General features: G+C 34.2%; 4 protein-coding genes across 5 annotated transcripts; 1 reads left to right on the top strand and 3 right to left on the bottom strand.

Moving 5' to 3' along the window:
• Positions 1–218: 218 nt before the first annotated feature.
• Positions 219–4058, bottom strand: LOC140809219 (uncharacterized). The gene is made up of 5 exons (XM_073166752.1): positions 3873–4058; positions 3549–3776; positions 1128–1212; positions 621–699; positions 219–523 (listed from the first exon to the last, which is right to left on the bottom strand). The coding sequence occupies exons 1-5, from the start codon at positions 4056–4058 to the stop codon at positions 472–474; spliced, it is 630 nt and encodes a 209-aa protein (XP_073022853.1). The 3' UTR covers positions 219–471.
• Positions 4059–4613: 555 nt separating this feature from the next.
• LOC140837286 (HVA22-like protein a) lies at positions 4614–8023 on the top strand. 2 transcript variants are annotated; one of them, XM_073203403.1, is made up of 5 exons: positions 4616–4865; positions 5164–5190; positions 5347–5469; positions 7416–7662; positions 7760–8023. In XM_073203403.1, exons 1-5 carry the CDS (start codon positions 4801–4803, stop codon positions 7838–7840), a joined length of 543 nt encoding a protein of 180 aa, XP_073059504.1. In that variant the 5' UTR covers positions 4616–4800; the 3' UTR covers positions 7841–8023. The 2 variants fall into 2 exon arrangements, with proteins under 2 accessions (XP_073059511.1, XP_073059504.1); XM_073203410.1 differs by lacking the exon at positions 5164–5190 and having other exon boundaries at positions 4614–4865.
• Positions 8024–11898: 3875 nt separating this feature from the next.
• LOC140837281 (transcription factor TCP15-like) lies at positions 11899–13708 on the bottom strand. The gene has a single exon (XM_073203395.1). The coding sequence runs from the start codon at positions 13367–13369 to the stop codon at positions 12197–12199; it is 1173 nt and encodes a 390-aa protein (XP_073059496.1). The 5' UTR covers positions 13370–13708; the 3' UTR covers positions 11899–12196.
• Positions 13709–24053: 10345 nt separating this feature from the next.
• Positions 24054–25717, bottom strand: LOC140837273 (protein PHYTOCHROME KINASE SUBSTRATE 3-like). Its single transcript, XM_073203385.1, has one exon. It carries the CDS (start codon positions 25593–25595, stop codon positions 24279–24281), a length of 1317 nt encoding a protein of 438 aa, XP_073059486.1. The 5' UTR covers positions 25596–25717; the 3' UTR covers positions 24054–24278.
• Between the last annotated feature and the right edge of the window lie 228 nt (positions 25718–25945).

Genomic DNA, 25945 nt, shown 5'->3' with positions numbered 1-25945 from the left:
GTGATCTTCCTAAGCATGCATGCAGTCTAATATTATTATTTTATTACACCAAAAAAAAACTTTTATGAGACTTTCTCCATGATCAATTTTGTGAGACGAAATTCCGATTCAATCCGACCCACGAAAAATATTATTTTTAATCACAAAATATTATTTTTCATTCTACATATGGATCGAGTCGATCTTTTCGTGAAACCATCTCTTAAAAAACCGAGAAATTCATTGAGAAACACCAAGAAATTCATTGAGAAACTATCAATAACCATTCGCATGTTGAAATAATTATTCAAGAAAGTCATATAGTGTGGGGATTGATGATATCCTCCATTAAGATTAGTTAAACGTGATTCGAGATTAAATGTATTTTCCTCATGCCAGTTGATTTTGTTAGTCATATGAGTGTGACATCATAGGATCGACTTTTGCATACACACAACTGGATATCAATAGCCTACGACAGCAAATTCTGGCTCATGGCGGTTTTCCAAAGAGAGGTATGAGTTGTTTCTCCAACTCTACTAATCTGGAACAACAAGACAACAGATCATGCGTGAGAAATTGGAATAAACCGATCCACTTTTACAGATTGAGAGCGAAAGAAGGATATATTCATTACTTACATCTCATATTTCCGAGAAGCTTCGCTATGTTTCGCTCTATACATCTCACTGCCTTTGGGTATGGTGCTAGGATCATTGCCTGCAATAATCGTGAAGCTATTAGAACTTCTTCATATGCAAAACCTATGCACAACAACGTCCAAAAGTACTTACCCCCACTGATTGAAAAATATAAAGAATTAATATCCAAGTAGGAAGTATGCTATATCTCTATGTAGATGTCCTGATAACATGGATTGCATAACCTTTGGAAAGATCAAAGATTTTTTATAGTCGAGATTGTTCTAAGTCAGTAATGAAATTCAAGACTTATTTCTACAAAGAAAAAAAGAAAAAAAGGAAGGTTTAATTCATTAGTTAAAGTACATGTAGAAACCACTGGAGTAGGTGTGGCTATTTGTTACACAACCAATTCAACAGTTTTCTCTACGATAATAATGCATCAGTTCCCATGGATGCATGTTTGACAACTAAATCCAGTTACAAATTTCTACTTTGAGGAATTACCAGTAGAATGAGGAGACTCGGTAGCTTTTACTTGAACAGTCTGATGAACTCTAGTGGGAGGAGGCAACTTAGCAACAATCAATCCCTGATTAATTTGGAAACAGATTGAGAGTTAAGAGTCTATTTCACGTATAAAACTATAAAATGTTCAAATTAAAAAATAAATGGCAGCTGGAGATCTTAAAATAAAGGAAATAAAAGAGGATTAGCACGAAATTTAGCCAAGCGTCTTATCCTACACCAAAGATTCAGTATCTAAAAGGCTAATCCAATGGTTCAATTGCATTTTCACCAGTGTGTTAGTTGAAAGAGGCAATAGACCATTGCACCTCTGGCTAAAGTAAAAAATGATGCCCACCGGGCACTTTGGAAATTTCAAAGCATTTTAAACAGTTTACAAGTGAATGGCAAAATTATTCTCATCATCGTCTTTGGAAAAGAAATAATTGTAACTTGCCCAAGGCCACAATTATATAACACCACTCTCCGAACAAGCACTTTTGCTGAGAGATCAATGACGGACAAGATCATCAAGTATCATAAATATTAGGTTTCAGTTGATTTCGTTTTTAGGTTCTCTCTGATACGGCCATTCCACTCAATGTTGACCAAGCAGTGATGATAATTGTGAATGAAGCAGACCAAGAACAGAAAGATCCGAATCCCAATCATGACACAAATACACGTGCAGAAGGAGAGAGTGAAAGCTGCATAATCGTTCTAGAAGCAACAAAAACCCACATGGGTGAAAGATTACGTCAGTGAATGGCAGAGCATCATTTCCATCCTTTTAGTTAGTTGCAAATTTATCATGTTGTTTCTTATCTTGTTTTCCGTAAATTAGAGGAAGTATAAATTGTAAATGGAGGGGAAAAGAGAGATTTCCAGAAAGTTGAGATTGTTTTTTTATGTTTAAGGAGTTAGCACAAACTCGAATTGTGTTCATCACTATCATCGGTGTTCTTGTTGAGCTATCAGGAGCTAAGACATATCTGAAGCCATGCGCCAATTGGAGGCCAATTTTAGCCATTTTGTTTCGCGGCCAGTGAAACATTCAACAAGCTACTTTATCTTCTCTGGCATGCCAGACCGCTACTTTGTCCATGTCCAAAAACCACTGGGTGCTTTGTCTCCTACAGCATCCAGCGGTTCATTCAAGAAATTAACTCTAGCAGAGATTCAGGACAAGAATGCAAACGGGAATCGAGTCATGATCTTGCTGGGACATGATCTCGACGATGACCCCGTACAGTTCGCTGCAAATGATAGCCTCCAGGCCGCCGCGGACTCAGGTGAGGACCTTGAGGTTAGTTTACACACACTTAATAATGCATCGAATCCTAGAATTTTCCGTATTACAGCCACACACAGCAATGTTCCTGTTGAAAATACTGGAAGCCATAATAATTTCATTCTAGAAGGGCTACCTGAAAAGTTGGGATTGAATTGCATCAATGCTAAAAGGTTTCGTGTGTATATGGGGAATGGTCAGCATCTATGGTGTGATAAAATTTGTCCTCGGGTTTCTTTCTTATTGCAAGGCCATGAGTTCTTTATAGATCTCTTTTTTCTTCACCTATTTGGGGTTTGGACGTTGTCTTGGGCATGCAATGGTTGTGCAAATTGGGGTCGTGTTTTCATGATCATGAAGCCTTGACCATGGAATTCTCTTTTAATGGCTAACACAATTGTTTAGAAGGCAACAAACTGACAGGGAAAGAACCTATCTCTTATCATCAGTTGTACACCACTTTTTGCCAGCATTTAGGAGAACAACTTGTGGTGGGTTGCAGATAGGAGAACAACTTGTGGTGGGGGGCAGTTACAAACTGGTGGTGGAGTGAGCGCAAGGTGGCATACTGGCATCATAATTCCGCAGACAGGCTTTGGAGTGGCTCAGTGGATATATGATACTGGGCAGAGTGGCTATTGAGGGGAGGGTGGTTTCGCAAGGGTGTAGTGGCTTTACTGAGACTAAGATGGCACATGTTATAAAGATGTATCTCCAGGGAAGCAAGGGTGCTGGAGGTTGTAGCTGGTGCAGTGAGTATGGCAGTGGAGGATGACTGATTAGCTGGATACGCTGTTATCAATGACATTCAGAGCAGTGAATTTCGAAAACAGGGTGTACAAGAATTGTGAATATTAACTTTTTTCTGTCGCCACCATAGTACCTTAAAGCCTTTTCCCCTCTCTTATAGTTAATTTCTTAGGAAAAGGCAAGATGGAATTAGTGAAACACAAGAAGCAACAAGTACAAAGAACTCCAATTTCCGCAATAATAAGGTAATCATTTAAGCAAACAAGTAGAGAGCAATTCAACTTGAAAAAACTCGAAAAGAAATCTAATTTTTTATGTTCGATTTTCCAACAAAAAAAAAAGGTAAATCAATTTCCTCTCCCGCGAACAAGAAAAAATACCTGTTTTTCCTTTCGCTTCAAAATCTTTACATGGCACTTCTTTATGTAATGCATCAAATGGTAGCGCGAATGCCTTGCATATAGATGATCTCTAATTTCTGGGTTAGCATTCAGCCAATCGGATACGTCTGATGACTTAATTACCTCATCAGTGTCCAGTAACTCTAGCCAAGAATAGACTGGCATCCATTGATCGGTACGCTGAAATCTATGATCGTACAATTTCTCCTGTCAAAGAACAAATTCAGAGCTTTAACAGTACAATTTACTAAATTTCAAAATCATAGATAAAAAGAGAAATTGATTATACTCAACGGGAATTACCATAGTTGGTCGTTCGGAATTTGGGGCAATTTGGTGCTGTAAATTTGCTGCGAGGAGGATGAGAAGAGCGGATGAAGGTATGCAAACTAGTCCCTGCACTACATATATTTCATATTTGTGGTGCTTTTCCTCGAGTTGTTGAATTTTCTCGTCCTGCACTCCAAATTTTTCGCCCAACTTTACCATAACATGATTTGTTTTTTATTTTTATTTTTAAATTACAACACATTTTTATTTTTATTTTTTATTTCAACAATTAAAATATTAATTTAATCTCTTAATAATTTATCAAATTTTATTTTAATCGATCAATAATAATAAAAAAAATTGTATACACATACATAACGTGTGTAGAGTAATTAATCTCTTACTATTTATTAAGATTGAGTAGGTTAGAATAACTTCCTTGGTCTGTTTTTTAAAATACTTAAAATATCCTTCACCCCCACTCTCTACATTACTAATTATATATATTAATAAAGTGTTAAAAAATAAAAGCAAGTCACATGTAGTTTAGTGGATAAATTCTATCTTTCTTAATCATGAGGTTTTATTTTTTAGTTCATATATCAAAATTATAATGTAGCCACTCATTATTTCTTATAAATATATTTTGATCCTCATTTAAATATAAATCAAATAAATTATAAAAACATATCGTACAAGCACGCAACACGTCCGTAGTTGTACTAATATTAATTAATTTGTAGGATGTAGGACCATAGGCAAATTACTCCCAGTCCTTTCATACACTCTTTGTCCTTCACTCTCTTGCCTTCGAAGTATGATACTCTTTCTGACCGACTCGTCTAAATTAAAGAAAGCTCTTTCAATTTCTTGATTTCGTGAAACACCCTGAGCATACTCCACCACCAGATCGAGAAAAACTAAACCAAAAAAGAAAAATCAATCTTTTTTATAATCGCATATGGGTGGATCTGGAGCCGGAACCTTCCTGAAAGTTCTGGCCAGCAATTTCGACGTTCTTGCTGGGTAATTCCGTACTACACATTGGTTTTCTCTCTATCATAATATAGGTTTTGAGCTGTTCATGGGCTATTGATTTGATGTGGCGGGTGTTTCTTTTGTTTTAGAATTAATGCTGTGTTTGTGGGTTTACATTAATTGATTCCTGATATGTTATGGTTTTGCTAATGTTAAGTTAGAAAAAAGTGGTGTACAGGACTTAAGACAAGAGATGTGTATGATTTGATGATAAAGCTTATGTCTTTTGAAAAATTTATAGCGAGGATTTGGTTTCTTATTAAATTTTTTTTTGTTTATGTTGCAGGCCTGTCGTTAGTCTGGTTTATCCTCTGTAAGTTTGATTTTTTGAATGGTAGTGACCTCTTGTTCCAACTATATGCTGCTATCAAAAAGATATTTGATTTGTCTTTGGAAAGTTTTTAGTTTATGTGTATTCTATTGTGAATGTTTGGGGTTAATGGATGTTTACTTTGGAGTTCGTGTGCAGATATGCATCAATCAGGGCAATTGAGACGAAATTGCCTGTTGATGATCAGCAGTGGCTTACTTATTGGGTGCTTTACTCCATGATTACGCTTTTTGAGCTTACTTTCGCAAAGCTTATTGAATGGTACGGTTTGTGTTCCTTTTTTTGAGCCAGTGGAATTTGTCGCAATTTTGTGTTTTTGGGTTACATTTTACATGGAGTACTTTCTTGGATAAGTTGCCCACCAACATTCAAAAGAAACTATGTAGGATAGGTGTGTTTGGACGGGATTTATGTTTTTTTGAATATCCTTGCCTTTTTTTTTGGGTTAAGCTTAACGAGAGTATAATTCGTGTTTTGAGTGTAAGCTTAATGAGAATATTCACATGGAAATGAGAGATGAGATTTAGGCAACACTCAAAAATTAATCATAGCCTGTTTTATTGATATGGAAAAGTTTATTGATTCACTTTTTAGGTATATGTTCAATATTAGCATTTTCTTAATTTGGGATGTCCTCTTCGATATAGAGTTATAGACTAAACTACCTTGGCTGCATAAAATTCCAGCATGTATATTTTTATCACTAGTTCTCTGAATATACGAATCATGTTTCTGGTGAATGAACTAGGATATTTAGAGTAACGAGGTTGGAATTAACTTCTAGTTGGATATAGTCACCACATGTTATTATGGCAGGACGTATTTTTCTAATTTTTTTCCAGTTCTAAGGAAAGTAATGGATAGTCGATCTGGTAATTGTTAGTTTATCGAGATTATTGATCCATTGATGGAAGTTATATAATGTGATTTATGCCACTGCATGAACGCTTAGATACTCGGTTGTTTGTTCGCTTGGGTATATCTAGTTTACTTGTAATCTCATCTTCATGATTAATACAATTTGGATTTAAAGCGTGAAGCGCCCTGAAGTGCGGACGTCAAGCTCCAAACTTTTCAAGATTAAGCGAGATTAGTACAAGCTTAAGCGTGAAAAAACGTTTTTTTATCTTTAGTGTAATTATAATTATCTCAAAAGTCAAATCAATAAATAGATAAAATAATACATAAATATGAAAAATTTAAGTCTGATGCACTATTCTCATCGCTTAAGCGCGCTTTTTAGAACACTGATAAAAACAAGAAAGTTACATAATGTCAATCACAATTGTGAACTAGTTGTAAACGTAGGATACTGAAGTCAAACAATGATTGGTTATGAGGTCGATGAAAGGCCATATTCTTATCTTTAAGTAGGTACTACTTGGTAGGCTTTGGGTGGATTTTGTTTTTTCATTCATTTGTTTTAAACATCTTATAGGCAATGTACATGTGATGCAAAAATACCAACTACAGGGTTTTGGTTAGAAACAAGTACGTTTTGTACGAGTCTAACTGGGAGATTATATCTATGTAAAGTTTAGAAGCAAATAGCGATGAGGGATGAGGAAATAATGTTTCGTTTGGATTGGTGGATTTGAGCTTCATGGATTTAAAGTCTTATCTTTCAAGTTCATGTATGTTTGGCCATTGTAATAGTTCGGAATTTGAGCTATCTTTAATAATTTAGAATAGACTAATTCCATTTCTGGCACTCAAAATTTATCGTCAAATTTTGAAAGAATTTTGTTTAATTTTTTTTTATTGCCTGACCAGTGTCTGTATGGCTGATGAATCACACCAATTATCACCAAGCCTCAATTATTATGGATTCAAGTAATTTGGAGGAGATTTGTTGCTACATATATCATCCTTAAATTTCTGATAGCTCATTAACCATCTTATTGCGCATTTGGAATTCCATTTTTGTGGTGGAGTTATTGCTTTTCAAGGCAAATGTATTGGGTTCGAGTCACATGGACGCATGAATGTGAAATTGTGAATGTATAAGAAAAATCAGATGTTTGTGTTTTTTTTCCCTGCAAGGAAAGATGTGATAGATCTGAATGGTTCCGGCTCAACTAACATGGAGTATCTTGCGAAGTATTTCCTAAGAGATTTATTCTTCATACAAAGCTTTACATTCTTCATTTACTGTAGCCAGATGTGAAGTATGTAACTTTGGTCTCTCGAATTTCATTGTGCCCTAGGATACCTTTGTGGCATTATACGAAGCTAATATTCACCTGCTGGTTAGTTATGCCATACTTCAGTGGAGCCGCATATGTCTACGAGCATTTTGTCAGGCCTTACTTGGTTACCGGGCAAAAGAGTGTTAACATATGGTATGTTCCTCGAAAGAAGGACGTGTTTAGCAAGCCAGACGACATTCTCACCACAGCAGAGAAATATATCGAGGAAAATGGTCCCAACGCATTTGAGAAGTTGATCCATCGGGTACATGTGAAAATTTCCACAATCTATGAGTAGCTCTGTGTTTTTCTTTGCACGAGTCTTCTTTGATTTAAGTTTGATCTATATTTGTTTTATACAGGCTAATAGAGAAACTACGTCTAAGAGCAGCCATTACACTTTGTACGACGACAACTACAGGTACGAGGATTACAGGTACTGATCGTGGTTGAGTTTCAGTGTCTACTTGTCTTGTATATGGTTACCTAGTGAAACATGGCCTGGTAGCATCGGACCATGTCGACCGTGTGTTTTCTAGACACTCCAGTTTTCTTATGTTGTGGTTGACTGGAAGATCCGTTTTCTGATATCCTTGTGTTTGATAATCTAATGTATGTGCATGTTCTATCCTAACGAAAATTGAAAGTTGGGTTCGTCGTTGCCATAATTATGTTATGCTTTCATGTTCTTTGTGCAATAGTACCACCGGCGAGTGAGTTTTTGGGTAACTTCAAGAATCCCAAGAATGGAAATTCTAACTTAAAAAAGTTTCGGGGTAACGCAAGCATACGAGAATAATCTTTGGGAGAGTTATTTTTAAAGAACTTAGTTTGAACAAGGTTATTCCTAAAATTTCACGAAAGAAAAATTCTAATTATAAGAACACATTTCTCCAATTTTGATACCAAAAACTGGCCTAATTTATTGGACTTGACCGACCTCACCTCAAAATCAAAGATCAAACAAATAATTTTTTTTTTTTCGATTTGTTAAAAATAAAAAAATGTTTTCCAAATTTCCATTTTCCTTCTTCTCCTTCTGCCCAAATGCCATCAAAGCTAGCTGTGACACAATATAATGCATGTCGTACACTGGACATTAAGCTTAGTAGATTAATTTAATTTAAATTTCCAAAATAAAAGGCAAGTTCAACTCTCCCAATAAATTTCATATTCTAGTACAATAATTGGACGTAGCTGGAGAGACGTCAATATCAGCGGTGGGCCTTTTGAGTGAAAGAAACATCAATCATAACCAAAATCATCGAACTGATATTAGTGGACACTTTTAAACCCAAAATTCAGCAAATCTTGTTTATGTTCACTACTTAGGGGAAGATTTGCTCACACATTATATGCTGCAAACTGCTCAAATTTGTCACATGGGCATGATTAACTCGCCGTCGAACCTGAAAGGAAAACTTATCTTGGATTACAAGATATAATCCGTCTTTTGAAATAATTTTTAAATTTAACTTCTTTATAATTAAGATTTCATGAGATATTGGATTAATGATTTTGCTTTTCTGGATATGATTTTATAAAGGAAGCAAGTTAAGAAAATAGTGCGGTCGTTCCTTTAGGTGCTTTAATTCTAATGATCTCAAAATTGTTTTGTCTTTCACCCTTCACTTGGAAGTTTTCGTGACTGTATATCGTTTGTGATTTGTACGTCGTGGATTTCAAAGAAAAACATTCTACAAAAGCATTTTATTTTCTCAACGTTTTAAGAAAATTGATTTTCATTAAAATCACTAATGTTGGTTTTCGTGTAAACTCGTTCGTTTTCTAGTGATTATTTTTGCCCTGAGACACCACACAAGTATTATACTTGTGCAAAAATTTATTATGTTCCATCTACTTACTTAACATCAACTTGTGTCATAAACTTTTATATTTCGTTGCATGTTGTCGAAAATATTGTAACATTTTGTACAATATTTAATTCTGATAAACACAAATTGCCGATCATATATGATTTTACTTATTTTGTTGTTAAACAAGATACATCACATACCCTACATAACCATTTAAACACCTGCTATCGATGACTAAATCTCGCATTAGCGTAAAATATAGATAGAGAAGTAGTTTACATAGGAATCACTATGGTCTCGTGGATAAACCCTTCTTTTGATTAAAAATTTCGAGATCGGGTACTATTTAGCCTGTTGAAGGATACGTTTATTCATGCTATGTTAAGCTCAGAGTATTTCATTCATTAGGACCGATTTGTTGTGTGAATTGGTTTCAATCCATGTGCATTTTCTTGCTACCTAATGACAAATTCAGTGAGGCAAGACACCAATGGTCCACTCATAAACCAATGATCTTGCACAACCACGACTAAGGTTGGTTATATGTACACATTTGTGTCTTTTTATGTTTGACATTCCACTAACACAAAAGGTATACATACATCTCACACACGTACATATACACATATGTGTGTATATATCAAATGGCAGTAAACACATGTTCTGTTCTCTTCTGGCGGTGCAAGGAGTCGCCAACCCAGAAGTGGACTTTAGTTACATTGGGCCAATTGTCACTGAAGTTCGAAACCTTATTGGATACACCCGCGGCATACCTCATAACTACTAAAGTAGATCGACAAATGTTATTGCTCACTCATTTGCATCTGTTGTTATTTCTTTTCTATCCCGTTTATATGAAAGTCTAGGAATTTTTTGTTTTGGTTGGTTAATCTTGTAATCGACGATCTCACTTATTCTTAATAAATTTTAGAAGGTTTTACCGTCAAAAAATAATTAAATACTTGGTCGTATAATTATTAACTTGAGAGGAAAATAACTAGAGTTTTTGAGTTTTTTTAATAGGTTGCTAATTTTGGAAAATCAAATGGGAATTTTTAATGAGAAATTGTTGGCCACGTGTGGGTATCAATTGCATCTACTATGCTATGCGACAATTTCTACGAAATTTATTATCGAACCTGAATTTGACACCCCCACACCAGTTGGAAATTTTTGTGTAAAAATATGTTAATAGTACTCGGGAAAAAAAAAGTTATAGTAGAATGGTTCGATACAAATCAATTCTGTAAAGAAGAAACAAAAACAAGGAAAATTGAATATTCAAAATCTAATATATCCTTGACATCTCATAATCTTAAGTGACCTCTATTCGACATCTTAGATCAAAGTCTTTCAAGATTTCAAACTCAAATGTAGTAGTATCTCACACATTAGCTCTTCACGGTTTTAGTATAAAAGCAAGGTTCTAAGAAGCGTGAAGCGTCCCGAAACGTGGATGTCGAGCCCCAAACTTTCAAGCTAAAGTGAGATTAACACAATCTTAGCTTATTATAAAAAAAATGAATACGATTATATTAACGAAAATCCGATGGATTCTTTGCTAATGATCACTATCATTAATACGTATCTGAATTTTATAACCCTAAGAAGTTAGCAGTTGATTGTGAAGTGGGATCAAGGTAACCTCACAAGTTGGCAAAACTATTGAAGATTCTACATCTTTTTTTATATATATATAGCAAATTCTACACATTTTTTTTAAAAAAAACAAAGAACCAATCATTCCGTGAGCCCATTAATTAATGGGCCCACATAACTCCAACGGCCCAGATTAGATACATCCGTGGGCCAGTCTAAACCCACCACCGATCCTCATGGCGCCAGCGATGCCTACTTCTGATGTACATAATTAATCCATCTGTTGCTCATTGATGAATTGTACTGAATGGTTAAGCCAATCTCCAGCATGTGGGCCTCACCACCTGAGAACACCTGCATCTGTTCAGATATGGGCCCCCACCAAGCCCAATTACCCGGCCCACCCCATCCAAGGACACTTGCCCATATTTTCATTGGGTAGAGAGAGTATCATATATATATTTAACAATTCCCCTTACCTTACGTTATTATATATATGGTTTTATTTATTTTCCAAAGTAGTAAAATATAAGGGTGGGCCACTTATATTTTTTTAACACAACAACAAGTTACATGGTTCACAAAGTGAAATCAAGATACCCTATATGTTGAAATCTTTGGTACTTCAAAGCCGTTGAATCAATATCTTTTTCGTTTAGGCCTACAATCGCATATCTATATCTGGGAGATTAGTTGATCTAGTCCATATTTGTAGTAATGTAATACTTTTGATATAAAAAATAATATTTTTTTATGAATGAGGCGAGATCGGATATCCGTTTCACTAAATTAACTCTTCAAGATATACGAGTACTAAAAAGATAGAATATGGTGGAATCAAATGACATATAAAATACGAAATCCCTCTTATGCAATAAGAATCTATATCATCACAAACTTACATGGAATTTTATTCACGTGTGAGTGATAATTCCATCCAATAGTCAAGAGCTTGAAATGCCTCACGGATTAGAAAAACAAGTTTGAAAAAAAGAACATTCAATTAGAAGAGAAGAAATGACCATTTTATAATATGCTCAAAGATTATGCAAAAATAAGCTAGGTAAAATATAACCAAGAATCATAGTTCTTTGAAAACAATAATTGCATTAATCAAATATCGTGTGACAATATAACTTAAAAAGAGAAAATCAAATGTGGCCTATCACAAAACCAACATCCAAAATTCCAATGTCAAAAGAAAATATTCCAAACTCTAAATTCATCACACTAATCACACAAAAATGAGGATCTCATAAAGAATAGGAAAAAAATATATATAATAAAAACAAGAAAAAATTTGAAACTACATAATCAAGCCTCACGTGTGTGCTTTACACAACAAATTGAACAACACCGAGTTGGCGGCAGATTTGTAATCATTCAAGAATGGTGGCTCGTTCCGTCGTGCCGATCATTGCCGCCGCCGTGAGATCCAGCTGAAGGAGATTCCGACACCCCTGATCCACCGCCACTTCGATAGGGATTAAGCCCAGAAAGAAGGCCACCTAATTGACCATCACCCAAACCATTACCCAAACCATTACCACCACTACCTCCTCCTAACTGCTGGCTAGGCATCAGCGCCACCGGCGTTGTGAAATTCATGAAATGTAGCCCACTAGACATATTTCCTCTGTACAAAGCAGCCGCGGCGGCAGCACTGTTATTGATGTTAACCGGTGGAAACGTCCAAATTGGATCTCCACTCATCCAAAAGTTCGCCGGAATTGAAGAGTGGCTTGCCGGTATCGTCCCTGTACTTGACTGCAACAAATAGTTTCCAATCTGGTGGTGCTGTGGATTCTGCAATAATTCGTGCTCCGCCCTTCGCTTCCGCGCCCGTAGACCTTCCTCCGTTGTCTCCGCTGTTAAATCCACGGAATTGCTCTCACGCATTTCTTGCTTCGTCTGCATCAAACTAGGGTTTATGTTCCCCGCCTGAAAATTCAGCAGAGTCGTGGAAGAACTCTCCGGTGACAACCCAATGCCTGGAAATACCCCACGGCGTTGCTGAAGATTGTAATTCTGGTTAAGATACGCAGATCTCAACTGAGAAGGCACAGACATGCTTGAACCCGAGCTACGTAGAGAGATATTAAGCGAAGTAAAGTTCGCGGGAATCGTTCCGGTTCCCGTGGCGGCGATGACTGCCGGTTCCGCCTGTTGTAGCAGCCACTCAATGGTTTCACCATCGGACTTGTGGCCCAGCTCTCGAGTGAGCTGGAAAACCCTAGCAGCACATAGAGCCGGCATCCGGATGCGCCGCCCACGGCCGTCGACTTTGGTGTGGCGATCTTTGGTCGACGTTCTTTTGGGGGGTGGCTTCTTGGACGGTTCCGCGGCGGCGATTTGGAGGCTTGAGGATGGTGTTGTTGATCGTGGAGTGGTGGAGCTAGGGTTTGAGATGACATCGGTGGAGATGGCAAGGGAAGGATAGGCGGAGCTGGTTGAGCAGCCGGCGGCAGTGTCATCTTCTTTCTTCTCAAGTAACTGAAAAGGGAAGTTGTGGCGGCTGTGGTGGTGGTGGTGTAGATGATCATCGCCTCCCTCCATGATCGCATTAGAGATATAACTCCAAGAAAATCAAACCCCACTGCTTCAAAAATCCAATCTTTATCCCCTATCCTTTATTAAAAGCAAGATCTCTCCTATATTATATATGGAAAAATACCTTTAAATCAACTAATATAAGTATATATTATTTTCTGAAACAAAAAATCATAAAATGGGGAAGGAGAATTATATGTAGTTTCCCACTTTCCCTCTGTAAAATTTCTCTGTGTTTGGAATTTCTATCACAATCTATGTGTTTTTGGTTCAACAAAGAGAGAGGAAGATAGAGGATAAGGCAAAAGGAGAAGAAGCTTTAAGCAAACAAAGATAATGAGTGGGAATTATATGGGGTGAGCTTTAAAAAGCTAATTTTTTTTATATGAATAAATAATAATAAAAAAACAAATGCTTTTGTTGGGTTCTATATGTGCCAGTGAGATGTGGAAAAATATAATAATTTTTTTAAATTTTAATTGTATGGTTTTTAAAATATTGCATATGAATATTATAATTTTAATTTTGTAGCTTGTAGAATATAGGTTTTGCATTGATTGGATTCTCTCAACTTCTCTTTCCCCCCTTTCTTTTTCATATCTTTTTGACAAAAATCCCTTTGTTGCAATGCACTAAAAAGATGATAAAGAAAATTTGTGATGATTCTTCTAGTTAAATTAATATATATATATTATTTAAGGGAATTATGTGGGATGATTGTTTTCTTTCTTTTTTTATTGTGGTTTGGACAGAGGTCTTTGGTTCAGACTCCACGTGAGGTGCTCTTTTTATCATTCAATCCATAAAGACAATGGTGTCCAATGTGGGACCCTTCCTCAAGTCAAATTAATGGAGGAGTGAGCTCAAATTAGTAATTTAATCTTTATATATATATACATACATATAGACACTCTTGCTCAATACTTAAAACTCCATATGATGTTCACTAATTAATTAATTAATTAATTAAAATGTTATTAGTTTAGTCATGATACTAGTTAATTTATTCAATCCATTATCATGGATTTTTCGATTCTGCGTCTCAACTGTTCTCCACGTTTGGATCATCAATACGTAATGTCAATTTACATTAAAATATAAATGATAAGTTCTCGACGTGATCATTGTTATTAATGAAGATACACATGTTTTAAACCATATATTAATTAATGCTAACAACTTGGTTCTTCAACTTATATGTATGACTCCTATATCATGCATAATACAAGAGACGAAAGAATATAGAGTGGGTCTCTTGTGAGACGGTCTCACGAATATTTATCTGTGATACGGATCAACTATACCGATATTCACAATAAAAAGTAATAATCTTAGCATAAAAAGTAATACTTTTCATGAATGACTCAAATAAGATATCTGACTCACAAAATACTACCCGTGAAACCGTCTCACATAAGTTTTTGCCAAAAATATTATTAATCAATATCTTCTGTTGCGATTTGACTTGGATTGTTAGTTATTGTAATATGTCTGAAAATAATAAATCAGATTTTAAAGTTTTATCAAAAATTTTTAAATCCATTTTCGGAATTATGTACAATGAAGTTTATTTCCACTGTAATTTAAAAGGATATATCTTTTAATTTATTTACTTTAGTACTACTACAAATATATATGAAGCATGTATACCAATTAATTTTTTGTCTTTGATCCATCAAATAGATCGCGTGTTGAAATCCTAGTGAGAAAATGTCGTACGAGGTAAAATATATAATGATAGATAGATATAATCGAGTAATTTTTTTAGTCTTACGCTGTAAAATATTATATATTATGTTTTCAACTTACAAGTACGACCCACAAAATTCTTAATATCATAGTAATTATTAATAGAAATAATTATATAAAGTTGAAATATAGTGTGCATAGCGTGATATGATTACTGCTTATACTACAAATAATCGATCCATGTGAAAGATAAAATTTCAGACATTAATTTTTTTTGCCAAAAGAAATATAGAAAAAAGAAGTTGTTTTGTTGATAAGGGGTTGAGAAATGGTGGCCTCCTCCATTCAAGTAATGATTTCCTTTGCTTTTTGGCTATTTGTTTAGCCTTAATCATTCATTTATAATCAATAACTAAACATTCTTTTTGTTGCCTTTACGTTCTTAATCATTGCTTTTAGCAATTAACCATTATTCCATCTACAAGAGAGCCGTTAATAATAATGATTTTTTGAGAACTCGACTAATATTTTCACAAATTTTCCTAAATAAAATATTTTAAATAGTATCTGATGGGTTTAATGTACCTAATATACTAGATTAACAGACCTAAACTTGTACCATGTATTTTAATTAAAATATAAAGCCATCGAACCCTCACCAAACTCTCATAACTCACGCATACATCACACAAACACACAAGGACTCATCATCATCCTAGACACACGTGAAAGTTTTTGAAGGAGAAATCACATGAAAGCTTGAAAATTTCAGCAAGGTCTTCCCATTGTCAACGTCCCTCCCATCGCAAGTTGTTTTTCGTACGTGAAATACGCAAATGCACATCTTGATCTTATTGCATTCATCTTTCACACCATATTAAATGTTTTTAATTAAAATATAAAGCCATCGAACCCTCACCAAACTCTCATAACTCACGCACACATCACACAAACACACAAGGACTCATCATCATCCTAGACACACGCACACGTGAAAGTTTTTGAAGGAGAAATCACATGAAAGCTTGAAAATTTCAGCAAGGTCTTCCCATCGTCAACGTCCCTCCCATCGCAAGTTGTTTTTCGTGCGTGAAATACGCAAATGCACATCTTGATCTTCTTGCATTCATCTTTCACACCATATTATATATTTTGATACATATTTGCATGAAAAATATGATACACTTCTTTTATTTTCGTTTTTATGGCATAACATGAACAAAACTAGAGTTTTCACCTTTTAAAACTCTTGCTTATAATGCACAAAGGGGCTACTATGGTAGGGCAATGAGAAGAGACGTTTTTCAACATGTTTAAGGGTCCTTATGTGCATGTTTAAGGGTTGTACAGGTAGGGCAAAAATATTGAACGAAAATTTGGGTTTTAAGGAACAATGGTTTTCGAATTGGAGTTCTAGAAAGGCATGACTGTGGGCTGATGTTGGGGCATGTCCAGGGATCCTGATAAGGTCTAGTCATGGTCCTAGATGACTTGAGGGAGGGCTGATACGAAGAGAAAGGGGTTGTAGCATGAAGCATGGGCGCCCAAGGCTTTTAGGATCGGGTTTGAGGGGTTGTGGGTTCTAGGTCATTTAAGCTCGGTCTAGCAAGGTCTCTATGGGTCAGTTATGGTCCTAAGAGGGTTGGTTAGGATCTGGACATGATAGTTAGGGTCTAGGATCGAAGGACATGAGGGTCGGTTAAGCTATTGTGTAAGTTTGATAAATTTTGGTTAAGTTTCGAGTCGATTCGGATTAAAATCGAGACGTAGATTTAAGCTTTAATACGAATTAAGAAATTAGTCGAGGAGCATAAGTTTAAGTCTAAGAAATATTTATAGGTTAATTTTAAGGTGTTATGTTAAGTTTGGATGGATTTGTGTCGCCGTTTAAAGTCTAAGGATAAATTTGGAGGGTTTCGGGGGCACAACGGTCATTTTACACCTAAAAAATGTTAGACGTCTTGGCATTGCCCTGGATGGTGCAATAAATTTTAAAATATTTATTTTAAACGTTTATGAAATTTTATAATAAAACGTTAATACTAAAAGAAATGTTGCATGGTTGTTTAAAAGAAAAATAAGTTAAATATGCATGAATTTTTATAAGTGATGGTAATATGAAAAGTTGAAAAAGGTGAATTGACTATGATTAATAAGATGATATGATTGAGGATATCGTGAAGGAAAAGGTCAAGAGGGAGTCTGATTACGGGAGAAGGCTCCAGAGGGAGCCCGGCGATCGTATTTCCATCGAAATGATATGATGATATGTAAGGTTAATGCTCAGTTCACGGGCGAGAGTTTCACTGATGTCTCCGCCGTCCGGTACCATGGTAATACGTAAATAGATCCATCGACCTATAACTAATACAAAAGTCACGATTGAGGATCTGAATTCAATGACAAGGAAAACGTATGCATATATGATGAAAAAAAAAAGAAGATATGAAGAAAATGAAAATGTTTAAAGTTTACGTTCATGAAAAGTTGTTTTATTAAAAGTATTTTCATTGTTGCTAGTGAATGTATATGTATTACTTGCTATCATGATTAAGGTTTGCTGAATCTATATACTTACTAGGTGTGATCGATACAGATGAGCATGAAGTTGATGGAGGACTTGATGGTTGAACTAGCTGGACTGAAGGTGCACACAATTCGATTATCGTCGCTAATCTTCCGTAAAATTACGTGTATGATTTAAGTTTACATTTCGGCCGAAGCCAAGGGTTTTGAAAAAAAATAAATTTATTTGGATTTTAAAATTAAAGAGTAATGGATGTTCTAATATTATTGAAATCGAGTCTTGATAATTTTTTTAAAAAATCTGGTTGGATCGGCCAACATATTTAATTTAACCGGACATGTCTTTTGTTGAGATTTAGGATAAAAACGGTATGGCTGCTAGACTGGCATATATGCATCTACCACTTGGAATTTAGAATGGCAGGTAATGTCGTATATTTTATTCATTCATTATCACACACACACACACACAAATATATATTATATATATATATATATATATATATATATATATATATATATATAATAGTAGCCACAATACATTTAAATAAAAATCATGCATAGTGACCGGACATTGAAAAAAGAGTCCCGTACAAAAATTTTGTGTATAGAAAATAAAACCTTTCTGCTGTAACATATAGAGGAGTTCTAGCACATAAATAATTAAGAATTTGCGAAAAAAAGATATAAGGATCTCAAGTAAAGCGGTGCAGAAATGTTTGTCGGTGCTCATTATACATACACACATATATATAGAAATGTTTGTCGGTGCTCATTATACTTACATAGATATATCTTATGTAATTGTATTATTGGGTAAAGTGATCGAAGCTATTGCACAATTTAAAAGATTTGAGTTGTATCATTATCACCATCTATAGTATTTGATAAAACGACAAACGTTCAGTCCTGCAATTGGTAGTACAGTCAAGGTCATGATTTTGATTCTCGTTAATTGCAAGGAGTGCAATTATTGTGAAGGAGATTGTTGATATGCAATAAGCGTCTCTGCTGGATAGAGCGATCAAACCATGTCGCTTAAGTTGTGGTACGGTTTAAAATATTTGACTTGCATTATTACCATCAGCTGTAATTTTTAGTAAAATGACAAACACTCGGTCCAATATACATGTATAATTATGGAAACTAGTATAAATTATAATGTAACATCGAAGAAGGAGATGTCATACCAGGAGATATTCATATGGTCGTCGTTTCTACCGTTCATTTGTGTGTTTGTGAGAGCCCATACCAATTGAAAAGTCACAGCTATACCAATTGAATAGCATATAATCCACTTGTGGTCGATGTTACGCTGAACGACTTCAATGAATATGTTTAATTAATTATTTTTTCTTTATCTTATAAAACTTTGTTAATACCACTGTATCCTTAATTTGAAATAGTTAAATGAGGTCCCACGAAATTTCACTATTTTACATCGTTGTTAGACAACCCGTGGATTGTCTTAATCTACGCATGGATAAAACTATCATAGATATCAAAACAGTGTCATTTCAAAAAAAAAATACTAAAATTGTGTTGATTGGGATTTAATCAAATTATGTAGAGCCCAAACAACAAAGCTACATGGCTCATTAATTAATTTTTTAAAAATTTCGTATGCATAAAATAGTAATGTTTGTTCAATATATTTATCATTTTATCTTGTGTCAATTCATGTGTTAAATTTTTATACTTTACTAGTCGATTATTTGGCTTCTTTTCTTGAATTTATGTAGTTGAACCTATTTCAAAAAATAAAAAAACATAAAAAATTGTGCTACTTACCTATTTTACATATTTTTACTTTCTATTTTCTTGAATAAAATATTATATTTATTATTTAAAACAAATAATATATTTTTGCAATATTGATTCATTATATTTATGATTTTGTTATTTTGATAGTTTATATTAATAAATTTCAATTTTAACAACATATGTTACAATTTTTGCCAATTTCAATCTTTTTCCAATATAATTGTTCATATGATACTGCATTACGTTAGAACCATGATAAAATCGTAAAGAGATAAATATATAACTCGTAAATTATATTTTCCTTATATCTTTTGTTTGATTATTTTTAATTTACAAACTGAGCTTTACGATTATTTATCACAACAAGATTTTTTTTTTTACATACCGCCTCAAACCCTGTGAATCACAGGTACCGCTCCGTAGATAGATCATGAAAATATTTAGTCACCCAACTGGTCAGAATTTATAGATCATAAACAACAAACTTTATTATCAGTAACTGCTAACTTGAAGCTGGATAATTAAATAATTAATTAGCGAGACTGATCGGGAATGTTGACTGGCACATGTTATATTAAATATACGTGTCAAGGGAATGAAATGTATCTCTATACAGCACTGTTCACTCAGTTAGATTTCTCATTCAACAAATTTATAATTCCAAAATTAGAAAATTAAATAAATAACATAGTTCAAGCATCACATTTTATTATATAATATATAAAAAATAGACACATGACAAATATATATATATATAAATATTGCAATATTGGGTTATCTGTGAAAAATAATATTTTTATGTCAAAAGTATTACTTATTATTGTAAATATGGATAGAATCGACTCATCTCACATATCTTATGCATATCACAAGAGACGTACGGTGTATATATATATATATATATATATATATATATATATATATATATATATAGACACACCAACAAAAGAAATTTAAAATATTGGAGTTAGACATAAATATAACCAAAATAGATGAGTTTCTGTTCCCATGTGATGGCTTTAGTGGATCTGTTGACAATGCTGCTCCTTTTGAGACCACAAGCTTTGCCCCTCTTTTCTTGAAGATGACAGCTCAAACATTGTTTTATTTTTTATATTATGTTTTTTCATGTATTTAAATCATCAAGATTGTTATTGTACAATCGTCCACACACATAATAAAATCACATATAAGTATGCCAAAGGACATTCAAATCTTTGATATATTTTATCGCATTCGATATACGATAAACAATATGTCATTGGTTCGTCGAGTCGTATAATCTTGAAAATCAGGCTTCAATTATATATGTAGGATCGAGTTAATCTCCATAAGTTATATGCATTGCCAATTATGGATTTTTTGATGAGCAAGTTGGGTATACTTGAAGAATGAATATCATAACGGACTATACTTTAATTCAACAAATGGAATGTAAGTGGGTTTTGACCCGACCCAACTTATGAAAATTTAATAATTTTTATGTCAATTTTTTTTTTCACTATAAATATAGATTGTATCGACCCATCTTATTATATAAATATTTGAGACTCTCTAACTATATACCTATTCGTTAGTAATTTGTTTGAGTTACACACTAGATTGATAAGTTTTTATTTTACGCCCCATGATCCTGCAATGTTTCTTTAGAAAAATATAAGCAATTTTATTATTGCCACTAGAAGTGGAATTTTATTTAACAAATACATCTACATTATTTAATATAAAGTTGCGTTTCAACTGATGTATTTCAAATCCATTAATTTTAAATTTATTTTTGTTGTTTTAGATAAACAACATCATAAATTTTAAATCCAGATATTACGTGTTTATATAATATTTCATGTTAAATATGATAGATTCATATTCACCCATCATGATATCATTTGAAATTCATTATACTTTGTGTAATTAATATTTAAATAAGTAGGGTTTGAATTTAAAATATGATATTTTATTTAGTTGTAAACAATATAAAAATAATTGAAATCCATAAATTTCAAATTCATCTCCTCGACTGTACTCTAAAGTTGCATTTGAATAGAAAGATTTCGATTTGAGAAAAAAAAAATTAGGAGAAGAATTTCAAATGAGCGTATTTATTAGCAATATAACCTTCTTTTTCATATATATAAAAAAGCCCTTCATAATTCCGGACTATTAGAATTCAGTAGCAAGGCCATAACCCAACTTTGAACGAGGCCCAAAGAGCCCAAAAATCCAGCAAAATATTAGGCTCGCGAATAGCCGGTCCAGCGAGGGAGCTCGATCGCATCTCAAAAAAACAAAAAAAAAATCTACATTTTTTTCCCTCTTTGATACCTCCCTTTTTGTTTGGGCCTATCAGAAAATTTAGTCTCAAAAGGAAAGTTAATAATTGAACCTAATTTTTCATTGGCAAAAACTTATATTAGATAGTCTAATAGATCGTATTTTGTGAGATATATATATCTTAATTAGGTCATCTATAAAAAAATATCGGTATGGTTGGCATATCTCACAGATAATGATATATATATATATATATATATATATATATATATATATATATATATATATATATATGAAAATGCATTATTTGTTTACGACCATCGCATACTTTGTGCACGATATTTTAAAATCTAGAATGGGGATGAAATTCATTACAACGACGGGACATTTTTTGAGAAGTGACAATAAGACAAACTAATTAAATAACATGTGAAATATCTTAATATATATTTAAAATATCATATTTTAGGATATATATTTTTTAAAAAAATTATTTTGTCAGTAAACAAAGTGGTCCAAGAAGTGTAACACGATTAATTTTACCCCAAAACCATTAAAGAAGGTTGTCCCCGCAAGAACATTCTCATTCCGGGGACCTTTTAATTGCCTTTGATACAACTTGCTTTGATCTATTTGTCACATATTCAACACTTTGTCACTTACTCCAAAACATTTTTTTTTAAATCATTGAATTGTCATCTCCACTTAATTAATATATCCACAAAATTTTTGGGAAAAAAAATTATATTTTACATAAAAATTTATTGTGTAATTTGATAAATTCATTCAAGCTTCTTACTTTCATATGAATACTCGAATTTTACTTGGCTATGGTGGATATATAATATTGCAAATAATGAATTGTTTAGGATAATGAAAGAAGACGTTAGACAGGCTCCCTGCTTTCCTTATCGGGGCTGTTGGGAATTCAATGTTGTTGGTCATGAAGGTGGTCACATTCATTATGAGTAGATCTTTTATTTGAGTCATCGATGAAAAATATTATTTTATTGTAAATATGAATAGAGTTGACCCGTCACAAAAGACCTACTCCGCATTCACATATATGTTTTGCCTCAAAACATTTATTTTCTATATTGTTAAATATAAGGCAAATCAATGTCTGGATGATGAGATAATTAAAGCCTTCATCCATTTATGAAAATAATTTTAACGAATAAGTGATTAATCGTATTGTGTTGAACATTTCGTGGCACCATTATCCGCTAGATTGTTACCAGAAAAATTCAATTGGAGGACACATAGGAATTTACATATACATAAAAACTCTTGTAAGACGGTCTCACAGGTCAATTTTGTGAGACAAGTACGTATATATAAGATGTGTCTTTGTAGGACCTTCAACTTTTTTACATGCATGCATGCACGGCAAACGCGTAAGAATTTATACTGTTGGTTGCCAAAAATGTTACCCAAATTGCAAAACCAAAGAAAAGGTCATCTACCGCATTGAATTTAAAAATTTTAAATATTTTTTAAAAATTTAAATTTCATCTCTTGAAATTAGTAGATTATTCTTATGGAATAAATTTTAAAATCCCCTCCAAATGATATCATTGTACAGAACCTTCCAAAGGCAAGAGTGCATATGTGGTCACGTCTGCACTAACTACAGAACCCTAGACAAACATCGTGAAATTAACTTTCTAATTAATGGAGAAATTATTCAGACAAGGGTGGTCACCTTCTATTCATGTAATAATCTATGAGAAAATAATATTTTTTGTCAACTAACTTGTCTTATTTTGAGTTTTGATAAACTTTTAGTATTCAAAATTTGGCAGATTTTGAACCTTTGGTTAGGCTACTTCGATTTTTCGCTTCTAGTCATATGTTTTACCAGAGTGTTCTGGTGTGACGTCGGAAAATATCGACATGTCAAGGAAAACTAAATTATTTGATAAGTCAATAGACTGGAACCAAAATGGGATCAGTTAATAAACCAAAAGAATTATTTTCCCATTATAACTTAGCTTATCACTAGACATGAAAAACCTAAACCTTTTATCAGAATGTAACTAAACCTATGCATGGGCAACCTAGAATATCAATTTAATTCAGTAGATGCATGAACCATATATATACATGCAAAAATTGGGGTAACCATGCTGTGACTTTTGAGGACAAAAAAGATATGCATAGATCCTCTAAAGCTTTGTTTTATGATGACATGATAAGATTAATGACTGAGTCTCATGTGAGATCGTCTCACGAATCTTAATCTGGGAGACGAGTCAACCCTACCCATATTTATAATAAAAAGTAATATTCTTAGCATAAAAAATAATACTTTTTCATGGATGACCCAAATAAGAGATCCGTCTCACAAATACGACCCGTGAGACCGTCTCACACAAGTTTTTGTCAAGATTAATTATCATTTGGTGTCACAAAAATGCCACTAATTAATGGAACACGTACAAATTATATAGTCTTCCAAATCAAGAAATCATATTACAAGTAGCAAAATGCAAGCATCATTCAACTCAAATCTTTTAAGGTGATAAATTAAAAAGTACACATTCCATAATAATTACATAAAAACTTCAAATATTTTATTGCTGCCTCCGATAATTCAGACAAATTAAGCCCTTAATGTTTTACTTTTTCCAGAGCCTTGAGACACACTGTTTGATCAGCAACATCAACTGATTTCTGATTCTTGCATCCTAAAAGCCCGCCTGGCCGAATCTTTTGTGCTTCCTTGCCCCCTCCGTTTCTGTTTCTTGGATTCATATTGTTGTTTCTTGAAACCAGTGTCGCCTGAAATGCTAACCCATCTTTCTTCGGTGTCAGACAGAACCGACGAGTAATCTACGGCGCCTGCCGTGACTACACTCCATTGAATACTGGCTTCACTTGGTGCATATTGTGATGTAGGACTCATGCAACAAGACACTACATCATCTTGATCTGTTTTTGAGGCTAAGATTTGATTTATACAACCCGAGATATTATCGATTTCGAATAGATCGGAGCTTGCATCACTAGCCATATCATCACAAATTATTGTGCTGGTTCCGACAGTAGAGGCGGCTGGAATACTATTCTGATGGTTTTTCCCGTCTGGAATTGCGTCCCATGTTAACATGGAGAGTTTCCTTTCCAAATTCGTAGCTATATCTCCCTTTGATGAAATCCTTGATCCAAACACTTCGATTGAGTGTCTCGCCTCTTCCGATTTTTCTTCTTCGATCTTGATTTTGTCTATGATGAAATCTTTTTGTGATTCTTGGTCCGGGTTTTTGGTGAGATGACGGGATATTCGATCTGATCCGGTTCGACCGGCCTTCGAGGTCTTGTATGTGATATCGTGTGGGATGATCTGATCATTGATCTTGACATTTTTCTTGTCGAAACAAGGCACCTGGCAACCAAAGCCGGCGAAAATCCTCCAGCTGGTGGATTTTTTCTGCTTAGTTTGCGAATAGTTTCTTCGTAGATTCTTCATCATTTCGGTTTGGCTGGTCCAGCTACTCGTTTCAGAAGCAAGGCTTCGAGTTTCTTGGACTGCATTCGAAGAGATTCGGGGTAGATTTACGGGCCGATTTTTGTTAAATTCTCTTTTCAACCCTGATGTATATTCTAATTTCATGTTGAAGTACCTGTCAGCTCCAAAAACACTGATTTCTCCATCTTTGGAATGGTGATCTTGAGAGAAGGTGAATGCTGAAACAGGATCTTGGATTGGCCGTGGAACTTTGAACACAAAATTCTCTCCTGAAGTGTTGAGATACGAAAATGAATCTGTTCGGCCGTTTTTTAGGCTATCTTGAGCTTCTTTCGAGTGTGAAAGATTAGCATGGAATGGAGATTTTATCGAAGGGTACTTACTTTTTCCTGAGTTTATGACAAGAGGGGTTTCTTGGGCCGAAATCCGGCGAACCAAGTTTTCTTTATCCCTGTCTAGGTAACACGAAAACGAGGCAACACGAAGACTCATATTGTCTTCATTCTCCATGGATGTTGAATCGATTTCGGTTACGATAACAGCAAATTAATCTGGGAAGAATTTCTATGTAGAGATAGATATATGATTATATAAGATATGCCTGAAAAATCAGATGCAAATTTATATGCACGAAGGTGGAGCAAAGTTTGGAGTTTAGATTGGCTCCATGAAAAGCTCTCCTTTAAGTAGGCAGGCATGGCAAGATGGTTAATGCAGCTAGGCAGTGGATCCTACTTGTTTGTTACCTCGTGTGACGGTTTCACTTTTACGGCCGCTGCAGGGTATATTAACATGGTTAAAAAAAGCAAAAGCGACACTCTTTTCTTTTTGAGTTATGCTTCTATCTGTAGTGCTACTCG

The sequence above is a fragment of the Primulina eburnea genome, chromosome 1 (genome assembly GCF_022965805.1).
Source record: "Primulina eburnea isolate SZY01 chromosome 1, ASM2296580v1, whole genome shotgun sequence".
Lineage (NCBI taxonomy): Eukaryota > Viridiplantae > Streptophyta > Magnoliopsida > Lamiales > Gesneriaceae > Primulina > Primulina eburnea.
The sequence above is the reverse complement of the archived record's forward strand: the minus strand, read 5'-3'. Positions and strand labels throughout refer to the sequence as shown.